General features: G+C 47.2%; 2 protein-coding genes across 3 annotated transcripts; both read left to right on the top strand.

The window, feature by feature from the left end:
- The first annotated feature begins 263 nt into the window (after positions 1-263).
- Positions 264-7,483, top strand: trim46b (tripartite motif containing 46b). Its single transcript, XM_077743709.1, has 12 exons — positions 264-496; positions 1,851-2,112; positions 2,178-2,358; positions 2,483-2,681; positions 2,754-2,900; positions 3,011-3,106; positions 3,612-3,865; positions 4,029-4,150; positions 4,271-4,615; positions 5,536-5,765; positions 5,833-5,900; positions 5,987-7,483. Exons 1-12 carry the CDS (start codon positions 437-439, stop codon positions 6,396-6,398), a joined length of 2,376 nt encoding a protein of 791 aa, XP_077599835.1. The 5' UTR covers positions 264-436; the 3' UTR covers positions 6,399-7,483.
- Positions 7,484-11,311: 3,828 nt separating this feature from the next.
- dpm3 (dolichyl-phosphate mannosyltransferase subunit 3, regulatory) lies at positions 11,312-12,312 on the top strand. 2 transcript variants are annotated; one of them, XM_077743623.1, is made up of 2 exons: positions 11,312-11,450; positions 11,685-12,312. In XM_077743623.1, the coding sequence occupies exon 2, from the start codon at positions 11,710-11,712 to the stop codon at positions 11,986-11,988; it is 279 nt and encodes a 92-aa protein (XP_077599749.1). In that variant the 5' UTR covers positions 11,312-11,450; positions 11,685-11,709; the 3' UTR covers positions 11,989-12,312. The 2 variants fall into 2 exon arrangements, with proteins under 2 accessions (XP_077599749.1, XP_077599751.1); XM_077743625.1 differs by lacking the exon at positions 11,312-11,450 and adding an exon at positions 11,483-11,589.
- The last annotated feature ends 1,482 nt before the right edge of the window (positions 12,313-13,794 follow it).

Genomic DNA, 13,794 nt, shown 5'->3' with positions numbered 1-13,794 from the left:
GAAACACTAATGTAAACTAGTACGTAGTAGCATTTGTTTTGTTGAGGGTAAATTCGTGGTGGTGTTTGTCTCCACCTGTTGGTAAAACCCGCAATGACAACCAAAGACAAATTTCCTTTTAGGAATAAAGAAAAACGCAGTTACAGTGAAAAATGTGAATAGATAGTAAAAAATAAAGCACATAGTAGGATCAATAATATAAACCTAATTGAAATAAATCAGTCTATAAGCAATTGGTTCCTAGATTATGAGTGGGCGTGGCTAGCCGTGGATGCTCGTTTTACGTTCAAGATCGCCCACCCTGCATCATATTTTGGGTAAGATTTAGCCTCCGAGCAAAAATAGCAAGGATAACGTCACCAGGAAAGCGGTGCGAGCGTGATGGCAGATTCACGTCAGATTTAATTGGAAAATGTTGTCAACAAGCTGTTAGAAGATGGACATGATGGATTTGAAGGCAGTCACGTCGAATATGGACGCACTGGTCCGCATCAGCGTGAGTAAACGTGCACTCTATTTACTCCCTTCAGCTATTTTAGCGAAATCTGCAATATTTTAGGGCTATTTTAAACCCATATACACCATTTTAATGCCAATTTCTGAGTAAATGGGCCTTTTCAATACTTGTCTTAAATGGGGAAAATAGATGAAGGATGATAGAAAAGCTGCAGTATTTTTTTGGGATGAAAAATATATAAATATTGCATTTGATTGTTTTCCTACATTCAAAATATCAAGGCAAATGTCTCTTCATTTGATGCCATTTATCAATTTTAAAGCAAAATGGCTGCAGCCCGCACGTCGAGAAAGCACCGTCTCCGAGGGATGCTGGTTGCCATGGCGACAGCAGGGTTGGATGCTGCGTCAGACCACAGCTAAGAGAGGCTGAAATAAATAATACAACGCAACGCCACTATTGCGATCACCTAACGGTCCTTTATGTTGAGATTTTAGTAAATATATACGTAGAAATAATACTAATGGGGGATATCCTCGCCCCTCCCCCTCAATTCCTCCTTGCCCCTCCCCTCGGTGAAGCCGTTGCGTCAAACGTGCGTGTGCGTCTGCGAAGCGTCATGGCGCCAAGGTTCCTGCAGGCGAAGGTAAGGACGCGTTCAAGCGCCGTTAGCTTCCCTTTAAAATGCCACTCCAGTATGGACGACGGATGGATTTTAACGGCAACGGGAAAGATAGAGCACGGTGACATTGGGGGTGATGTGCACACAGCTCGGTTTTATGACTAGCTGCGGCCTGCCAACATCCAAATGTGCTGACCCATGCCGTCGACGTCAACTTTTTGATTGAAACTCCCAATGTCAGCCACTGACGGGCTGTCTTATGGGTGCATTTTGGTCCTGATGTTGCCCTTGAAAATGTCCTACATCAATTCAAAGGCTACGTCTTTTAATTGGAGCTAACATTTGATGGAATGGCTGCCCTCCATGAGGTCAACATGTAGGAGGAATCCATCTGAAATGGGAGGACTGGTCGTTGGGTTTAATTGGATAGTTGGCACGGGATAAGCTAGGCGCTAAGAGGATCGATAATGTAGTAATGTTACAGTGCTGGCTCGATAAGGTCCCATTTATTCTGCTAGCGTGTCATTTCCATGCATTGCAAATGGCCTGTTTGCGGATTTCTTGTAGTACCTCAGACTTTCAAACCTGTCCATGGCGGTGAGTCTATATTAAGCTCGATGGGGCAAATGGAAAGCTCGGCTCTTTTTATCAATGATTCATATATCTCTGTCCTTGATGCATTATTGAAAAGAATGACCTTACTGCGCCATTTGCCGGAAGTGGACTGTCCAATAAAATGGCCAGCGTGTTTGTGTCTTTTCTTTTGCGCAGTCCAACATGAAGAGCCTAGAGCAGGAGCTCCATTGCCCAGTGTGCAAGGACATGGTCAAGCAACCCGTGGTGCTGCCGTGCCTCCACAGCGTTTGCCTGATGTGCGTCTGCGAGGTCCTGGTGGCCAGCGGCTACCCGTCGCCTGACCTCCCCGCCGAGCCCAACTCGCCGGCCTCCACGCCAAACGCGCGCTCGCCGCGACAGCCGCGGAGGCCCACGCCCAAAGCCGAGCAGCGGCCCATCGACCGGGTTCTCCGTTCAGGTGAGCCCTCTCCTCTTCTTCTTCTTCTATTGGATGACTTAATTTTGAACTTTTTCCTCTTGGAGGTCCCCACCCGCCCTCTCCGTCCAAGCCCCGTTCGCCGGGGGGTGTGGGGCGGCGGCGTAAGGAGGCTCCGCCCCTCTCCATGAAGTTCCCCTGCGTGCCGTGCGGGCGCGACGTGGAACTGGGGGAGAAAGGCCTGACCGACTGCCTGCGGAATCTGACCTTGGAGCGCATCGTGGAGAGGTGGGTGCCCCCAAAAAATGTCCCCTGTGCCTCTGGATTGGCCGTGAAATGCTACTTGATTAGCTTCTGCTAGCAAGTCAAAGCAAAACAGCATATACATAGCTCCAATGGCACGGCCATCCAGATACAGGCACACGGTGAGCCTGGGCAGCGTGGCCGTGCTGTGCCAGTTCTGCAAGCCCCCCCAGACCCTGGAGGCCAGCAAGGGCTGCGGCGACTGCCGGGCCAACTTCTGCAACGAGTGCTTCAAGCTCTACCACCCGTGGGGGACGCCACGGGCTCAGCACGAGCACATCCTGCCTACTCTCAACTTCAGACCCAAGGCAGGCGCGGCGGCGGACGAACTGACCCACGCCACGTCCACCCTTTGTCTGATGGCGTCTCCCCGTCTTCAGGTACTGACTTGCACGGAGCACGACCAGGAGAAACTGCAGTTCTACTGCAGGTCCTGTCAACGCTTGCTGTGTCCTCTCTGCAAACTTCGACGCGTCCACACGGGACATAAAATCCTACCTGTGGCCCAGGCTTACCAAGCCCTCAAGGTGCATGACCAATCATTGGACGCTTTTATCCATCTTGACAATGAGCAAATATTGGGCCATCCGTGGTCTCATCAGGAGATGGTTTTGTTTATTTTTTGGGGGGGTTGCAGGAGAAGATTACAAAGGAGATGAACTACATTTTGGCCAATCAGGACACAGTGCTGTCTCAGATTACACAGCTGGAGAGCGCCATCACGCAGACTGAGGTGATTATGCAAATGTGACATGTTCAACTCGGATCAAAAACAATGCAGATTGAAATTTCAAGTAAAACTCAGGCAAATTCTGCTATATTTTGTATCAAACACACTATAGGCCACCCATTGAACTCGTTTTCCATCCACCGTTAGTCAAAAAAAGCATCTTAATTTGTAGTATTCAAATATACAGTCATACCTCTATTGAGGAAATCAATTGGTAATTTTGTAAGTAGAAGTGTACGTTATATGTAAATTCCCTTTAAAACATACATCAGTAGAAGTATGACTGTATTTCCCTTTTTATGTACAAAATGTTTTTACGCCAAGTCGGCCGACTTACGTTAAAATCCGGGTGACGTGGTCAGGAACGGAACGCGGTCCTCACTTCGGCGCTCCCAATAATCAGACGTCGATAGCTGTATTTGGCGGCCAGTTTCCAATGCTGAAAAAAAAGGAAAGAAAGATGAGAAAATGGCCGAGTAACCGCTCGCGAGTTTTCTTCCCGCCGCAGGTGAACAGCGTGTCGGCCCGCGAGCAGTTGGCCCAGAGCATCAGGGACCTGACGGCGGCGTTGGCCGAGCGCCACGCCTCGCTTACCCAGGCGCTGGAGGCGGCGCGCCACAAGCGCGGCGAGGCGCTGGCCGCCCAAGTGGCCGAGAGGCGGAGCTTGATGGAGCATGCCGGCCTACTGGCCTTCACCCAGGAGCTCCTGAAGGAGACGGACCAGCCCTGCTTCGTTCAGGCCGCTCGCCAGACTCACAACAGGTGCGCCAACACTTCAAAACCTCGGTCTAGTACCCCCGGGGGTGCTTTGGTGAAGTTCTCGGGCCGATAAGAAATCTAACGAGGCTGAAAGACGTGGGCAGTGTTCCAGTTGGGAGTTTGAAGGGTCTGGAATGTTTGGAAATAAGAGGACTTTCCATTCCAGGTTCAGCAAGGCCATTGAAAACCTGCAGCATTTCACGCTAGCCGCCGAGCCGTCCTTCAGGCACTTCCAGTTGGACGTCTCCAAAGAACTCAAACAGTTGACCGATCTCAATTTCATTCGAGGTGAGGACTAAATAAAACCAAACTATTGGCTGAATGATACTTTTGGAGCAATCATTGGATGTCTAGCGAGCAAGTTCACTTCAAATAAGCAGAAAAGCAGTTAACCCCGCCCCCCAACAGCTCCTCTGGCCCCAGTCCTGGACACCCAGCACTCCCTGGCCTACGACCAGCTCTACCTGAGTTGGCGCCTGCCGCCGGAGTCGGCCGCCGCCTGGAACTACTCCGTGGAGTACCGGCGGCGGGGGGTGGTGCCGGGAGGCGCTTCCCGGGGCGGCGCCGGCCGGGGCGGTCTGGCCGCCGCCGCCCGCTGGGGCTGGCAGCGCCTAGACGAGGTGAGCGGCAGCAGCGCCGTCATCGACAGGCTGGAGATGGACAGCGTCTACGTCATGCGGGTGAGGGGACGCAACAAGGCGGGCTATGGAGACTACAGCGAGGAGGTGTACCTGCACACGCCTCCGGCGCCAGGTTAGCACGCCCATTTGACTATTGAGTTAGCATAACATCAGACAAATGGATTTCTATGGATGTGGTGAGCGGATGACACGTGTTGCTATTTCCAATTATCTTGCGTGAATTACTCACGTAGTATGCTGCAGGCCAACAGTTTGTAATTCATTCTCTGTCTCTTCACCACTTCATCTTTTTTCCACCATTTGCACTTACCACTTCATGTACTTCCTTCTTCTTCTCTCTATGTTTGTCTCTCACTCGGGTTTGATATATTGTCATTTCACAGCTTGCCATCCTCTTCAGCGCTCTTCCCACGCCGCCTCCACACCTCCACGCTTCCCGTGGAACGTAAGGATCCATTCCCACCCGCCATACGGCCAACCCCTTCCTAGCTATCTTTGCTGCCATTTCTCGCATCTCCCACTTTCCCACCTTTTGCACCCCAAAGAGTCGCGTCGCTACGGTAACCAGGTTTGCAGATCCTTAAGACTTGATTGAGGCTCGCCAATCCTCCTCCCACTTGTCCCAAATGGAGGGCTCCTCGTGAGGCTGCTGTTTTATTTTGTTGTGCCCTTCCCGCTATGGCATACGATCCTTCTGTCAATTGTTGTAGTGTACTTTAATTCTTCTCCCCGATTGGTCCGTATGATGAATGACCTTTTGCTTCTCTGACGGTGGTCCCTTGAATTTCTAGTCTCACTTCTGATTTGGACAAATTCTCAAGTAAGAGTTGATTTGAAGGCAAATGACGTCCTGTTCATTGAAACATTTGAATATTTGGAAACCCCTTCTTGTGCCAGCAAAGTCGAGTTGAACTTCAAGGAACGAACCACTGTACTAAGACCCCTAAGCGTCCAAGTCTAGTTTGGCCCCGCCTCCTGGTCCCCATCCTTCCCACTTTTCCCTTGACTTGCTATGCCGCTTCAACCTTCTAGTTCTCAACTTCTACTTGGACTCCCGTTGGGGTCTTCACGCCGACCGCCTGGTGGTGAGCAAAGAGCAGAGGGCGGCGCGTAGCGTGCCGGGCCTTTCCCTGTTGCGGGCCGCCGACCACGCGCTGACTTCTTGTCCCCTGACCTCCGACCTCTTGGTGGGAGACGTGGCCATCACCCAGGGGAGACACTACTGGGCCTGCTCGGTGGAGCCCGGTTCTTATCTGGTCAAGGTACGGCGTTCGTAAAGGGGGTTCCAACCTTGAAATCTTCTGGTTTTAAAATGTGTGGTCTTTCCAGGTGGGCGTTGGTCTGGAGTCCAAACTTCAGGAGTGGTTTCATTTGCCAGAAGACATGGCCAGTCCCCGGTGAGTACTTGGAAACAACAATCCAGATCATCAACATGTTAACAGAGGGCATTATCAAAATGTGACGGACCCCCCCCTCCCGGTAGATACGACCCGGATAGCGGGCACGACAGCGGGGCGGAGGACGGCGTGGACTCGGCGCCCCCGTTCTGCTTCCTGACCATGGGCATGGGGAAGCTGTACCTGCCCCAGCACAACGGGCCACGCTCGGACCCCAACGGCAACAAGGGTCCGTCTTCCGGCCTGACCTACCCGTTGCCCCCCCGACTGGGCGTCTGCCTGGACTTTGAGAAAGGCCGCGTGGCCTTCCACGACGCCCACTCCTTGCGCCCCCTGTGGGAAGGTCACGTGGACTGCTCGGGCCCGGTGTGTCCGGCCTTCTGTTTCATCGGAGGCGGGGCTTTGCAACTGCAGGAGCTGGTGGCCAATCGGGCGGCCGATCAGACCCCCGTGCGGAGGGTGACCATTCAGCATCGCTCCAATTTGAACCACCACTGACGGCCATCTTGGCCACTTCTACGTTTAGGGCCTTTCTACCGCAACAGATATGCAATGTCATAGAGTCCCTCCCCTTTTTTATTTGCTAAAAATGACGGCAGCCAATAAGAAAGACTTAAAAAGCCTGGAGAAGAATCCCGAGACAAGTTCTAAGCGGCCATTTTATTTATGTTAAGCTACATATTAAATCCAATGTATTTATAAAGCTAACTTTGCTACAGCGCCATCTCATGCATTTCGTGCCCTAAAGTGTCCAGTTAGCGTGCTTTATGTAAGTAAACCTAGATTTAAGGCGTCAATAACATGGAAGGTTATTGTTGTAATGTGGTCAATTAGTGGTAGAAAGGAAGGAGCAGGCCATAGACGGCTAGCAAAAGCTGCCATTATACACTTCAGGACGCGGCTAATCACTAGTTTGGACGCTTCTGTTTCTACGTTCTGTAACTTAAACACATGATTAGTCTGCTGTGTGCGTGTCACTTAACAGATGCCAACGGTCAATGAAAAGTTGTTTGCGACTACTTTTGATTGTTTTAAATCTTGCTTGATTGTAATGTTAGCCAGCAACCTTTAAACACAACTTCAAAACAGAGTCCTTTTTGGGGTTATTTTGTCATCCAAATGATTCCCAATGAAACAACTCCCTCTATAAAAACAGCCACATTGCAATGACTAAAATGACTGACTCGGACGTTGACAAAGAAAAAGCGAGGGTGCGTTAAGACCCCGGTCCGCTAGAGGGCAGCAGAGGAACAGCGAGCTAGCATCACCTCCTAACAGATGGAAATAGTTTGTCGGACAAACAACACTTCCATAAATTGTTACAGATTTGGCAACATGCTATTTAAAACCTTAGAAATGGAATGTGCATACATATTTATGATGGAATATTTCTAAATGCGTCCGCGCAATAGGAATATACAATGTATGTAAAAATGGACACTTATTAATATAGTAATGGTACAATAAACATAAGCTTATGAAAAATTATAATGCCAACGATAATAGCGTATTTGACTTTTCTGTAACAGTATTTGTATTGTCAGTTATTAGTAGTTAATCATTTAATATGAAAACATTTTCTTTTTTCCTCCATTTATTAGTTATTTGTAGCATTAGTAGTCGTTATATAATTCGTTTTCTTAAGTTCGATTTTTATTTAATTAATAAAAATTGTCATTGTATTTTTTTAGATGTGAAAGATTAAAATTGTTATCAGCAGATAAAGTTTGTCAATATAATAATGAAATTCAAGTTTCCAATGCTTGTGTGGGCAAGACTCCCTCCACCTGTTGGCATATTATTGTTTTAAACAATGGTCTTTTTCATAAAAACTTGTCCCTGTTCCAAAAAAGAGAAATAATAACAGTGGTGGAATGTCACTTCTCCACGCTTGCCAAGTCAAACGGGCTGCGAACCATCTGCTTTTCATGGAGGAGCCATTACATGTGTAGGTGTTTAGCATTCCTCAATGCAAATCCAATGGAAATCCCAAACGTTAGCATTTGCTGTTTATGAGCTTTGATACACCAAAAAAAAAAAAAAAATCACATGCGTTTTTAATGAAGACGAGGGTGTTCTTTCTTTCTGAAGGCCACTTTGAAAAAAAATCAAAAGGCTGCTTGAAATCGCTCTTATTTCATTTTGCAAGTGAATCAGATTCAAGAAAAAATGGCTATTTTTATATGCTAAGGAGTCAAGATAGACTGGACGTTATTAGATTTAAGAAAAACTGTTGATTTATTTATTATTACGTAGGAATGTTGGGAAAATGAACAAAATCAGCAAAAGGACGCATGGATTTGACTTTAGCGTTTTGCCAAAAAGTAGCCAATTTTGGCCAATATAAGAAGATTTATTTGGATTTTGAAAGATAAATCCGCTTGGAAAATATACCACGCCACAGGGTGCTATATTATATTATAATTATTATCGCTTGGGGCTAATCTGGATGGAGGTTTGACTGACTAGGATGTGGCGTTCTTTACTTTTCTTGGCGTACGTTTCGGAGCTCGGCGGTTTACGCTAAGCTAAGCTAAGCTAAAAGAGCGAAAGGCCTCGGGTTTCGTGGAGCGCCAGAATGGAATGAGAAAATATTGGTTTAAGGTGGAAGGAATGTCAACATGGACGCCTTATCCTGCAAAATCCTCCATCGGGAAGGAAGTTAAAAGTCTTTTGGAGGGCTTAGCTACGCGGGTGTTTCTTTAAAGCTAGGATAACGCCACTTATTGTTTCCAGAAAAGCGCAAAAGTTTTCTGGTCCTTTGCGGGACCAGAGCAGGTGATTCGGGTGGTCCCCTTAATATTCCAGATGCGGGGCGAGTCATTTAAGCTTCTTGTGTTGGCCATATTTTTTGGTGTGCTTTATTTTTTGGTGCATTTAGACGATTTTCCTGACTATGTGACCTACTATACCGCCAATATGACCTTTTCAAAGTTTTTTTTATCTCCAGCGCATTGATCCATATTTCAAGTCGGGCCACCCTGGTGTTCTTTGCACCTTCCAGATGCTCAACAATTGAAGGGGTGAAAGGCCCCCAAACTGAGGGGGTGGGGGGCTCGCTTTTCAACTAGGGTCAAGTAGAGTTAAGGAGCGCTTGGGGAAGGCGGGGGGCGACGAGGGGGGGTCGCAATCTGTCCAGTGTCCCAAAATAAGAGCCAATGGATGGAGCCAATTTTTGCAATTTCCCCAAAATGGCGGAAGGGGCGGCTTGTCAAAGTGCTGATAGCCTATTTTTTTTACAGATGAAAATGGACGCAGGACGGGAGGGACGGTCGACGCGTCCGCTGTCCAACGCGGAAGGACGCCCAGGACAGATAAGAAGGGACGTTGGCAAGGGACGTCGACTATTGTCTCCGTCTTTGGCGAGGTGGTCTCGGCGGAGGGAGGGCGGCGGGAAGATAATGCGGAACGGCGTCCCGTAAAGGTCAGGGGGATGCCTGATGGGATTCATTAGGACGGCGTGGAGGACGGTGGGAAGTGGGGTGCTTATTCCATCCTGGGAAGCAGGGGAGAGTCCATAACAGGTGGGTGGGTCTTGGCCAAGGGGGGGCCGGACGGTCACACTTGACCTTGCTTTGACCTTGGGCCAAAGTTTTCTCAGAGGAAGCATTTCCATTTCCCATTGGACGTCCGAATCACCTGGCAAGTGACCCCCGGTTTTGTCACGCAACTTTGACGGAATGCATTTTCTGGTGACACCCAGAAAACCTGGAAAATTGGCCTTTGAAATGTTTTTTCTTCTTCTATTGTCCCGCATGGACCCTAAAACTGGTCCCGGCCCCCCCACAGGGGAGGCAGAAGGTGTCAGCCCGGTGATGGAGATCAAATGTGGAACAGCTGGATTTAATGCACCATTGAAAGGTCAATCCTTGTCTAAGCTGCACCTGCAAAGTCCTCAACTAATCCGCAACACATCGCTCCTCCACTCCGTCCGTTTTCTTTCTTCAACTCTGCGCTTTTCTTTTTTCAGGCCCACCCGGGCCGCCATCTTGGACGTCTTTACGTCGGGCGTCTCCTTTTGGCACTTTGGTTGTCTTTTTCCGTCGGCCGGAACGCCGGACGAGGATGACGGGATGGCGGCGTAAACGGGGACGCATGGTTGAAAGGCCACCTGTGGTCCAATTCTATAACGTTCCACGTTGGAGCAAATGATAAACAGATGGGGGAAATATGGGAATATTTTTTGAGGGATGGAAAGGAATGAGTGGAGGGGGGGGGGGGGCGCCGGTAAGTACTTTTACTAGTTTTGGAACCGCTCATTTAATTCAATAGAATTTTATTTTCCAAGTATATTGGGCAGTAAGTACCAAGAATAAAGCACACTTTGAATATTTAAATAAGTGATACTTTTGGAGGACCACTCGAGGGCGCATATGGATTTGTATTGTATCAAAGCATAGCATTTTTTTTAAATTCATTTGAATTCAAATGTTTTCCCTTAACAAAAAAACATACATGACCCAGTAACCATCCACGTGACATTTCTACCAATCTCCCAGCTCGCATCATCTTGCATTATGGTTATCACCATCAATTTGTAATGGTTATTCCAGCTATTAAACAACACATTTGTATAATTAGGCAGCCCATTCCAGTCACGATAAATGCTTGGCTAATGGACAGCAATGTTGCCGACAAGCTGAAAAAACAGAAGATCGTAACCAGCTGCGCTACTGTGCCACGTTCAGGGGCCCCGCCGTCCCCCCCACTAATAACACCAGGGCAGACGAACCGTAAACATTAGCACCCTAACGATAATGTGCCACGCTCCCCCAGGACTCGCCATCATTTCTTCCTATCGGCCATGTTTACACGTGGCCCCCCTTACCCCAGCACCTGGACCACCATTAACCCCCACAAAGGCGCGGCTAAGATCTGATTGGGCCGCTGCTGATGGAGCCCTAATGGAAATGTTGCTGTTTTTGCTAATGGTTTAAGCGAGCGAGGAAGCCATTTGCTAAAAGCTTTTTCATTTTTAAAACCATGTTCAAAGCAGATGGAACGAGCACTCATTGTAATTAAGCGCATTTATACATCATAAATCATATTAGATAATGAAATAGGCTGGTAAATAGAAAGAGTAAAAAATATATAAAATGCATTTCTTACATCTTGGTACAAGTGTAGTCTAATTAGTGCCAAATTGAGAAGCAGTAGTGATTTATGGCAAGAATTAATGATACTTTAACAAATATGGATACATATTTGACTAATGAATGCAAAGTGAGAGACAAAATATGAATGCCATTAAAGTGTATGGCAATATGCATCACAATGATGGTAGTAATGTTGTATAGTTGGGATGTGGGGGACAGAAAATGTATGCATATAATGAAATACATAATTGCACACAACGTTTATAAATAATATATTAGCATATTATTGTCAACCATTCTACTAATCACCACAATAAGTGTCCACATTTCAAAATGCATGCCTTTGAGCTTTAGAAAACAAAGTGACGTCAATCTGAAACTGCGTGGATATCCCACTACATTACCCAAGAAGCATCGCTGTCTTCTGACGTCATATTCACACGCCAAACCAGGGGTACGTATATTTCGAAGCATCCTCTTAGCTATCATTATAAAAATCAAGATAAATGCAAACTATTTAAATTCATAAGACAGTTTTCTATTATTCTACTAGTCCTATATAGACGAGTACATTTGGCGGAGACGTTTTACTGGTATTGTTTAGTTGTCGAGCAGCAAGTTCCGTAGCCAGACTGAAGCTAACCAAAGCTAATCGTACAATCCCATACAAATGTGTTCATATTTTCAGGTTACTTACATGTCCTGGTGTCAGCATGACCAAACTTCTGGAGTGGCTGTGCGGGGTGTCGGTGATCCTGGCCGCCTGGGCGCTGGTCGCGTTCGATCCGTTGGAGCTGAAGGTGCCGCATCCGTACCGAGAAGTGGCCTGGCCCATGCCGCTCTACCTGCTGGTGTCGTTCGGCTGCTACTCCATCTTCACGGTGGGCTATCGGGTGGCCACCTTTAACGACTGCCAGGAGGCAGCGGAGGAACTTCAGTCACAGATCAAGGAGGCCAAGAAGGACTTGAGACGGAAAGGCTTGAAGATGTAGAACTTTCAGAGTCCCCTAACAAAAAGTGACTGAACTGGATAGGAATTGACTTCTACAAAATGGCAGCCAATTAAGGACAGCTGTGTAAATGTTTGGACAACAATGTATAGTTGAGGAGAAATGTCCAAGATACCTTCTAGACAACTATAAAAATGTTTTTTTCTCAAACATTCCTGATGTTTAGTTTTTATTAGAAAATATTTTTGACACAAGCATTGCCATGGAAATCTGTTTAGCTTCTTTATAAGCAGGTGAAAAGTACAAGACTAAGTTTTAGTTATGTATTGCCCATCAATAAAAACAATTCTCATTGCAAAGCTAGAATGGATTCATGTCTTCATTGTGTCATTTTATGACCAATACAGTGACTAAAATAATGACTCAATTTACAAATATGACTATTACAGTGTGAAATGAAGCCAAAGACAGGAATCTGTCGTATAATTATTTCTTCTGCCAGTCATGATGATAAATTCTATTTTAATTGGGCAATTTGTGGTGGGACGGTGATGAGGAAAACTGCTTTCGAAATCTTTTATATTCACAAGAACATATTGTAACCACGGCACATTCTTGCTCGGTGGTGTACGTGCGTGCGTGCCGTGCCCCGCGGCGGCTGTGGCGGTAAAAGCTGCTTCGATTAAAAGCCCATTTTTCTTGGCTCCTTTTTTTTTTTCTCTTGACCTCAAGCGTCTGCGTCAGCACGTCCGCAAAACCTCCTCGAGTAGTACGATTGCAGGTACATTCTGTCCTGTCTTCCTTCGTGGAACGTTCCTAAAAGTTGCTCCCCAATCTGACCTTTAAATTTACATTAACTGCTGTGGGAATGGTTTACAAAGGAGTCTGAATTGTGGGTTAGAAAAATGCTCTATTGGGATGACGATTGTGTTTTTGTAATACGTTTACATGGATCGGATGGAGTTTTACAGTAAAAAGGACCTTAGACGAACTTTCACGGGATAAAACTTAGGTTATCCGCGAGTTTGTTAGCTTCCCACGCGGCCTTGGTGGGCCGCTGTGTTGCACAAGTTCAAGAGAGTTGCTAGCCCCGAGCTAATGCCATTCTGGCACACAGCTTTTCTTAAGCACGTCCCCCCCGTTGCGCGCCAACAAAGAGTAGCCTCGGCCGTGACGGCATCGCGTAACTTGGCAAATAAAAACATTTGGCCTTAGTGCAGATGACTTTACTGTAGCACCCCCGGCCTGTAAAGCCCAAAAGAGCCTGCAGAAAAACCCGTATTTAGAATCTAAAGTACATAGCACCTCTTATTGAACTCACAAGAGAAGTTCTTCCTCCCATCTTATCGTGAAAACTGAAAAATAGGCCCAAATTGTAAAAAAAGAGCGCAGACTGGTGCTTTTTAACGACAAGTCCCGCCTCTTTCGCTTTTAAAAGGATTAGAACGGAGTCAAATGGAGCAAAATGGAGTCAAATAGCTATTTTAGTGGCATTTCTAGTTTACACGGGTCAAGAAAAAGAGAAAGCGTCTCCGCATGGAGAGGTCAAAAGGTCAGCCGCTGTAATTTACAGCCCGCCATGTTTATAAAAAACACAGGGGAGCTAAGCGGCACCCGCGTTTGTCGCCACAGCTGTTTTTAGCGTCCCGGCCGTAAAGAAGAGGCGAACGGATGACGCGGCGGCGGGTTAAAAGTCAAGTTTTGAAGGCAAACCTGTGGGAAGTAAACGGGGTCACCTTTCAAGTCGGCGGCTGCGCTCTTTTGCCGCTTTCACAAGTCCCACAGCTACACTCGGCCCGTTGTTCGTCCTGTCATGTTAGGGGACACATGTTAGCCATCTTTAGCTTG

This window comes from Stigmatopora nigra, chromosome 21, assembly GCF_051989575.1.
Source record: "Stigmatopora nigra isolate UIUO_SnigA chromosome 21, RoL_Snig_1.1, whole genome shotgun sequence".
In the NCBI taxonomy this organism is placed as follows: domain Eukaryota; kingdom Metazoa; phylum Chordata; class Actinopteri; order Syngnathiformes; family Syngnathidae; genus Stigmatopora; species Stigmatopora nigra.
This window is presented reverse-complemented; position numbering and strand designations above follow the sequence as displayed.